The sequence below is a fragment of the Cryptomeria japonica genome, chromosome 5 (assembly GCF_030272615.1).
Source record: "Cryptomeria japonica chromosome 5, Sugi_1.0, whole genome shotgun sequence".
NCBI lineage: Eukaryota > Viridiplantae > Streptophyta > Pinopsida > Cupressales > Cupressaceae > Cryptomeria > Cryptomeria japonica.
The window spans coordinates 161,195,068-161,204,501 of record NC_081409.1 but is presented as its reverse complement, the minus strand read 5'-3'; the positions used below and the strand labels follow the sequence as shown (position 1 = coordinate 161,204,501).

Genomic DNA, 9,434 nt, shown 5'->3' with positions numbered 1-9,434 from the left:
TAAGCGCGTATCAAAGTCCATGGTTCTTGAAGACTTTGACTTTTTACCAAAATACCAGAGACAAACACTTACATAGATTGCGTGTTGACGGGAATAGGTTCTCGTGATCCGTTTAAAAAAATCACGCGGTGTACGCGGATTTGTTCCGTCAAAAAGACGATCTTGGAACGGAATTCAAAGGTGTTCACTGTTGAGTGAAGGAGCTGAGATGGTGGAGTGTGAGGCCTAGATTCACACTCAGCTGACAAGGCAATGAAACGTAGAAAGCACGCATTGGCTCGGTCTCTGATACACTCCGTAAATGATACGACATACGCGAAAAAAACTGTATATCATCCACGCCACTCCATCCATTTAACATAAGGGGGCAACTACGAATGTTTGTTTAGCGCGCGATAGACGTTCTGGTTGTGGAGGAAAATCTTGGCGTGAGAATGACCAGTCGCCCTAGTGCAGTGCTGGGGTTGATAGCACTGGCGGCGATATTACTGGGCCAAGCTACGGAAGCGGTGGATTTCGAATTCTCTAATAATGCCCAGGGAACCACCGGTGGCAACAGATTCGATCAAGAGATCGGCCAGAGCGGAGCCCTTGAAATTATGGACTCCTCCACCAAATTCATCTGGGATACCTTCCAACAGCAATCGGCTGCAGACAGAAAGAATGTGGTAAACGTTACTCTCATCATCGAAAGCATGGAAGGCGTTGCGTATACAAGTGCGGACGAAATTCACCTGAGTGCAGATTATGTAGGTAACTACGGAGGGGACGTGATGGCAGAAATTAGAGGAGTTTTGTACCACGAAATGACACACGTGTGGCAATGGAACGGGCAGGGAAAAGCCCCCGGTGGGCTCATTGAAGGCATTGCAGACTATGTGCGCCTCACTGCAGGGTTGGCTCCTTCCAACTGGGTTAAGCCAGGCAGTGGAGACAAATGGGACCAGGGTTATGATGTTACTACCTACTTCTTGCAGTATTGTGACAGTATTAGCTCTGGATTTGTTGCCAACATAAATGCTAAAATGGCTTCCGGATGGGACTTGGGGTTCTTTATTGAGCTCACTGGCAAATCTGTTGACCAGATTTGGAGTGACTACAAGAATACCAAATATGCTTCTTCCGCTAAGATTGTAACCGTAAGTGTTTTCTTAGTTATTGTAATTAAAGAATAACTTATATAAATTCTTTCTAAGGAGGTCAAACACTGTGCTATATTGTCCTGCTTAAAGATCAATATTCTTTTCTTTTATGATCTTTCTATTATAGCTATGTCAAAAAAGTGAAGGCCAAATGGGAGATGTAAATCTGTACCTACCTTAAAATGACATTGATTGCAACCATGATGTAGTCATATTAGCAATTTGTATTTTCGGAAGTCTAATGGACATCTTGATAAGAAATTTAAGGAAATTTACAAATTAATTGTATATTTGTTAAGTAAAATAATTTATATTAAAAATTAATATTTATTTATTTTCATAAGCTTTTATATATATATATATATATAAAAAATAGCCAAACCAGAGTTGTAGGACTTGCTACAGATATTTAGTAGTGCCAATAGATACATAGCTATGTTGATGTTTGAGACTGATCGAGGGGAATGGCCCCTCCCTCAGCCAATATGTACATATGACATTGTGAAATATCTTTAGACAAAATATATTTGACTCTCTTATCTCTTGTAAGAGCCGAGAAACTATATTGTAGCTACATTTTAAGAAACCGTGACTCCTGGTTTCATCTATTCTATGGGACTATCTACGAGCCAGGCATTGATCCCTCTAGCACCATTAAACAAAACTTGATTACAAAAGTCAATATGTTGCAAGAGAAACAAAAGAGGGTGATGGGCATGAGCTTTAAGCTTTGCACCCCTAGCAACAAAAAAGATTAGGTGCTCTGGTTTATAGCCACAAAAAGACCAATAGAAACCCAGGGCAGACCCCACAAAACTTCAAAATACCTTTGTTGCAGAGAAAAAGTGGTAGGTAGCAAAAAGGAGGTACCCAATGTGCTTGAGTCCACAATCTCCATGTTGACACCAGAATTTGTAGCAAACATATCCACAGCGTCGCCATTTGAAGCCTGGTCTTCTGCAACTACATCTCGAGTTTCTGCATTTTCTTGCACCTCGTAAAGAAGTTTGTATGGAGACATAGGAGCATGCTTTTGGTGTGTGGATAGCAGGTACATGGCTTGGTAGTTGTCAAAAACCTTGTCATAGAAGTGGGGCCCCAGTTCCAATTTATGTGCAGACAAGGCCACGTTGAGCTCCGTCTCGTCTTTGGCAAACAAGGACCTCTTCAATGCAGAATAAACATAGAGATACCTCGAATTCTTCTTTAAATCTTTCCTCCTAAACAAGCCACCCACCAAAAATTTCCCACAATGAAGGTCGCATTCCCTGATAGCAGCATTAAAACTATTACATGGGAAGAGCCTCTCGTCCACATAGTTTTTGCGAATTCAACTACTTGGGCATAGGATTGAGAGAGGTCCATTTCCACTTCAGCAGGCAACAACAAGTGGGGAAAGGCATCGAGGATACTTTGCCAACAACACATCTAATGGCATTTTCCACCCTTGCACACTGGATGGTGAAGATTCTGCCTGCTCGCATAGCCAGGGAAAATTCGCCAGATTCTAGGTATTCACCCATCGGAATGAGCAGCGAAAGCAAAGCAGAGCCAAGAGCACAGGGGAATAGACGGAAGGTGAAAGTAGAATGAAAGGCCGCAAAAGATAAATAGGCGAAGCCAAAATGGGAAGATAGAGGCGGTAAAAGATAGCAAGGACATCGAGCCACCTTGGAAAAGCCATCCAAAAAAATTTCACATGTGAAGTGCCAGCGGAAAGCCAAGAAATGATGGCTCGATAAGTGTCAGAGTGCAATTTTTTTTTTTGTTTTCGGAGTGCAAACTTGAAGAGTGGGAAAGTTAGGAAATAAATGTGTATCTTTCTAAGGAAAGATCAAGCTCAAATTGACAGGATTCCACGAGGTCATTGCAGAGGGAGGACAGACGACAGGCAGAGAGGAGGATACGTGGAGGGGGCCGCATAAATAGACCACAATATGAAGGATGGGAGAGGAAATCGTAAAGTTGTGAAGCATGTTACATGTATGGGCCTCCAGAACAAAGGCTATCTTAGAATCCATCTGTACTTATAGTGCTGGCGAATCTTGCTTGCATCACCTTTTTTGATGCCCAATAATAGGGGGTTTATTTAATCAAATTAATACCCAAAGAGGAAGGGTATCCCAACCTACCACAATGGATTAAGGTTGTATGCTTTTTAAGAAAAGTGGGCCCGGTAGGTGGGGGGGGGTGGGGTGCGAACTGAGTTTGAGCTGGACAGTCATTGACCAATATGACTTGAGCAATTGGGTCTGACATAATCTCTTTATGTGAAAATGTTTCTTCCATGAGTAGGGGTAACTCACATCCCTTATTTGCAAGCCAATTCGTCAATTTATTCCCTTCATTGTAATTATGAAGAATTTCATTCGAAAGAATCTGGAGTATTCCAAACTTGTTGGAGGATGTATTTGATTTTCCAATTTATTTTCTCTATACGTTTGCAATCATTAATCATGACTAAAGAGTTTCTAGTTTGGAGGACATGTTTATTTGGTTCAATCTTTGGCATTGTTTTTATTTCATATGTGAGTTATGCTAGTCTCTGCTTGGTATGGTCAAGTGTGTTGGGTCTCAGTGTGTGCAGATAGATCATCTTATCCTGGTTTTGCTTTTTAGTCCAGATATGCATCGAAGCTTAAGTTGGAATATAGTTTTGGATCTCACCATGGTGTGTGGAGATCTACATTAGGTAACAATTAGGATTGTTTTTGGTAACAATTATTTGATGAATCTCTATGCTTGAAAAAAAAGAATGTGCATGTTTGCAAAATGAAAGATAGATTGCATTAGTTAAAGAAATTGCTAACCATGTTAAGTTATCTTTTTGATGACCTTGTTTTAGTATATTGCTACATTTGAATGAGGCATGAAGACAATGCATGTTTTGAGGGGAAAAAGATGTAACATCTCTTTACTTAAGTTATCTTTGTCTTTGATCTCTCTGATTAATTGATCCTTGATCTCGTGATCAAGAAGGTTTTATAATGTTTGAAAATGATTTTGAAAAGATTTATTTTCCATTGAGAAATTTATCCTTTTATTTTATTTTTCTTCAATTACCATCAAAGCTGTTTATTTTTCCAATATTTTATTTTTCTTCAATTACCATCAAAGCTGTTTATTTTTCCAATCTTTCATGATTCATATTGTATACGGAAAGGAAGGATGGCAAGCTCCTCCATTGCTCTGAGCATAGAGGAAGATGAGCTCATTACAATTATGAATTGTGAATGTGACTATGAACAAAAAGAGGTTGTAGATCAGTTGAGGCACATCTTCAAGTTCCAACCTAGAGATACAGATGAAGATGTCATCCAACTCATCATAGCGAGGCAAGTGTAAGCATGGGGCCATACTCACAATGCTAAATTCTTCGAACGATGTTTCAACAACATTGCATGAACCTTTGGAAAATATGAAAGGGTCACTAGAGCCATCAACAAGATGGTCTACCAAACAGATTGAGTTCATACTCTAGAAGCTTTGAAATGTTTGAAAGGAAAGCCAAGAGTTGGGCTTGCGAGTGATGTGATGTACATCACCATAACACTAAAAAGTGACTATCTATTCGAAGCCATCACCATCTTGTGTAATGGATTATCTAGGAACAACACAACTACATATAAATATTTTGTTCTTTCATAAAAATTAGTTGACTTTGGCATAGATTGAGAGATCTGAAGAGGTTATAGAAGAGATCTAGATCTTGATTTTTTTCCTTCGTGCCTAGGCCTATGATGTACTTGTTTCCTTTTTTTAATGAAAAGGGATCTATCTCCACTGGCTGTGGTTTTCCAAAAAAAGTTTTTATCTTCTTATAAGTAAATAAGGCACTATCATCCTTTATCAAGGATTATTAGTCAACCATTGAATAACTAACAAAACAAAGTGATTGTTTACACACATTCAAGTTACTCTCTAACAAAGTTACATAATATGTCACATGAACTAATAAACAATCATCAAATTAAGAATTGACATTAGTGACATTGACTAGATACCATAGTAATTGGCATCCATTGCCACCCACATATCTCTTAATTTTATTATTAATTTTGTCTCAAGCTTGATTGATTTTTTTTTTCAATTTTAGGTCTTATGCAATAATAACACATTTGCTATGGTTTGTGAGGCTTACTCCCACAAGAGTACCTTTTCTTAACAAGGTAAAAATAAATAACCCTTTGCAACTCCGTCTCCTCCCAAAACCCTAGCTCCGTCTTCTCACTCATCACAACTCAAACTTATAAAATGTTAGTGTTACATTCCTTTCAAAAAATGTTACTACTAACTACTACTTTGTATATTTGATATATCTCTAAATCACTTTGTATGGTTATAGAAAATATATCAAGCTCTTGTTAATTTTTTTATGACCATTAGTAGTTGGACAACTCTTTTTTATAATGAGTGAGAATGGTAGAGCTGGGTTTTTGGAAGGAGACTATAAGTAAATGAATCACTCTCATCCTTTTATTAAGCGTTACTAGTCAACCATTCAATAATTGACAATAAAAAGTCCATGTTAACACACATTAAAGTTAGACTCTCTAACAAGGTTGCATAATAAGATTACATGAAGTAATAAACAATCAAAAAATTAAGAATCAGCATAGTAACATTGACTAGGTAACACAATAATTGACATCTATTTCCGCTCACAAATCTCTTATTTTTATTACAAATTTTGTCTCGAGGTTTGATTGAGCATTGTTTTCTTGAATTTTAGTCCTCAAGCAACAAGCACAAAAATGATTTGTATCATTGCCACTATTATGTTCATATTGGATATAATAAGGCAAACATATATCGTAGGTATGGAGGATCCATCTCTACTCTAGATAGGATTGAAATTTTTAGATAAGATCACACTACTAGGAATATGGGATCATTATCATGAACCCATCCCATTCTCTAATATTTTGAAATTTACTCATCTTAGCCTTTTGATTAGAAGTCAAATTTCATATTCTCAATTGTAGCTCCCCATCATATCTATTATAAAATAAATTTTACTTCCAATGGGTTAAAGGTATGCAACCCTATTTCCATCCCATTCATGTTTGTTTGACATCTTAATTTTTATTTATGTTAATTTACTTTTATAGCTTTAATCAAACTCCACTCATATATCTAAAGGGTCAATCTTACATTTAATTTCACTTATGTATTTCAAAGGGTGTATTCTATTTCACTTTAATGGGTGTTTTCCTCAAAAATAATTTGAAGTATAACATTATATTCAAATATAAGAGGTGTTTCTATACAATATTCTTCATAAACAACTTACTTGCAATGCCTTGTGAATGAGGTAAATTTAATGAATTTGTTGCATATAACAGATTTCTAAATCTAATTCCATAAAGTCGGAGGTTTGATGAGATGAAGAAAATGTTATTATAGTACAAATTGAAATTAACTAAGAAAGTAGAATCTTTTACTTTTTAGTTCTCAATTCTAAATTTTTTCTTTAAAATAGAGTAACATTTTTCTCTTTCAAATAATTTTCTTTTTGCATTTAAAAAATTGTTTGAAACTTAAAAACCCCTATGAAAAACATCAACTTTCTCTAAACTTTAAGACAAAATTTTAACATTATTTATTGTTCTAAAACATCTTAATTGTTCTAATCAATTATTTAAAACTACTTAAAAATTCTGAACAACGTTTTGTTTGACTCAAATTCTACAAACGTCTTGATCAATTAATTTGTGGAAATTCACTTCGAACTAGAATCCAGCGGACCTATAATTAAAAAAATTGCGCCTCAAGGAAAAAAAATGTATAGGGATTACCTGGAAAAGCTATCATAGTAGTCAATCATCAAAATAAAATAAAATAAATCACCATTTCAGAGAAGATGTGGACGAAGGAGAGAGAGCAATCGAGACAGAGACAAAGACATGTGTGAGTTTAAGTAGATTTTAAGAAACATAAGCCGCTTAGATCACTGCGGGCTCTACCTCTTTATCAAAGGCCTATATATAGCTGAGAACAATTAATACATTCCCTATTTATTTGAAGACTTGGATCACTACATTAATAGTTAATATATTTGTCTTTTGAAGTCAGAGGTGTTATATAAAGAACCAGTAGATTAACCAATATAAACCAGGTATTTACTTTCGGTTGAAAAATTCCATTGAATAATTTTTTTGACTCACTCACATGTCACTCAAAAGCTACCGAGTCACCAGCTATTTCAAACGACAATGAAGTTTGTAAACACTCACAGTCTTCCTCTCTAGGGTAGAAAAACATAGCTGCCCACAAGGAACACAAATTTTTTATTTATCAAACCATATTTTCTTTCATCACTAAACTAATTACAAATGCCTCTTTTTATTGAGGTTTTTAGATTTTTTGGAAGCTGAGATAGTTGGAAGAAACATTCAGAACAACAATATAATATCATATATCATGTTGAACATCATTTTCATCTTTGCTATATCTATGGCCTTCATATTTTGGCCTTTCTATTGGTTGAATGGGCTCTTTGATTCCTTGTCCATACTTTCCAAATCCTTTACCTTCATAACCCATTTTCTTCGTGATTTTGAAACCAACTTTCTTTTCAAACCAACCTTTATTATCAATATCACAATTTGTATTTTTAGACATACTCTGCCCCTCAATCTCACATTCTTTACCAACAACAATTTCAGCAAAATTGCATTCATCAAATGACAAACTTAAATCCTTTGTACTAAGAGAAACATCACACACCAATTTATTTAACTTTAAACATTCATTTTCTTATTTAATTTTGACATTTCTTTCTTGTATAAACTATTCTCTTCTTCTAATTACTTCATTTCTCCTTTAAGTCATCAAACAACTTTAATTTTTCTTCTAGCTCTTTATTTTCCTCTTTTACTTTGTTCAATTATTTTTCAACCTCATAATTCTCATCTAAAAGTTTACATTTTTCAGCTTGTCTTTCTTTTATGATTGCTATCATCTCTGATTTTGATTTCTTCATTTCCATTAATTCTTTTTTTAAAACATCTATTTCACTGATTAATTTTTCATTTTTGTTTTTCACCAGCTTTCCCATCTTTCCCATTTACACAAAATATTTTAAACTTATCTGGCTCAAGCACTTCTGGGTTTTTGCTGCTGCAAATTTCCTCCTTTAAACAGCTTTTTACACCTTCACAATCTTTGACCAACAATCTTTTTCAGCACCTTCAACTTCTCTTTCTATTGACAAAATTTCAAACATCAAACTCATCCTAGAATGTTCTTAAACTAATTTATTTAGCAAAACTTACATAAATACCTGAATAAAAATATTTCTTCACACTTGGTAGACCACAACTTTATCACCATTTTCCATGCTACAACTTCTATTTGGGTCATTCTCCTTTACAACAACTAACAACTTCTTGTGGCTCCATCTAGTCCTTTTGAAAATGGCGATTCTTCAATCATACTGAGGAGATTTAGTACTTGTATGCTTCAACTTCATTGCCACCAACGATGCCTTTTCTTGCAAACCAAAAATTCCAATCTCACCCTCCTTTTTTTTTGGATAAAATACAACTAGTACCTAACTTCCCTCTAAATTCTTTGACTGCTGCGGTAGTTTTTCGTGCTGCAAATCTCTAATGATGTCTTCATAAATATTTCCACAATTCTTACAAACTAAATAGCTGCTCCTTTCGTGGCTATTGTTTCCTCTTTTATTTCTTTAGAGGCCTATCTCAGTGATCTGAGTTTCAACACTTTGCTTTAGCTTTATTTAACAAATCTAGAACACTTCAACAATGGACTTTCTTTCCTTGGACAACAACTTACACACTGCAACATCTCCTACTTCAATCGGGCTTTCTTTATTATTGACCATGATCACTTCAACATGACAAATCTATTGCCTCTTTTACAAACACTTAACCAGTTAAATATGGTTTTGCAAAATATCTGGGAACATCAACCATAGGCTCTGATACCACATATTGGAAATGGGACAGAACAAAACACAAAAACAAAGTAAGGAGAAAAACAAAGCTGCACACAAGGAACACAAATTTTTTATTTATCAAACCATATTTTCATTCATCACTAAACTAATTACAAATGCCTCTTTTTATTGAGGTCTTTAGATTTTTCTGGAAGCTGAGATAGCCCATAAACTGTGTGAAGTCTTCACATGGTACGGTGGTGAGGTTGGAGTTGATGATGAAAATCAATTTAAATCCTGCCATTAAATTTGTAGATAATTTGTGCATTCGGAGCATGTTAGTGGGGGTAGGTGAGATTAGACTCCAACAAAAGCTTAGCAAAAAA

General features: G+C 35.4%; 1 protein-coding gene across 1 annotated transcript; it reads left to right on the top strand.

Moving 5' to 3' along the window:
* Positions 1-204: 204 nt before the first annotated feature.
* On the top strand, positions 205-1,369 carry LOC131072711 (uncharacterized). Its single transcript, XM_058008954.2, has one exon. It carries the CDS (start codon positions 435-437, stop codon positions 1,173-1,175), a length of 741 nt encoding a protein of 246 aa, XP_057864937.2. The 5' UTR covers positions 205-434; the 3' UTR covers positions 1,176-1,369.
* Positions 1,370-9,434: the final 8,065 nt, after the last annotated feature.

Excerpts from the sequence above, each read along its gene's own strand:
- LOC131072711 (XM_058008954.2), top strand. The coding sequence starts at position 435 with ATGACCAGTCGCCCTAGTGCAGTGCTGGGGTTGATAGCACTGGCGGCG.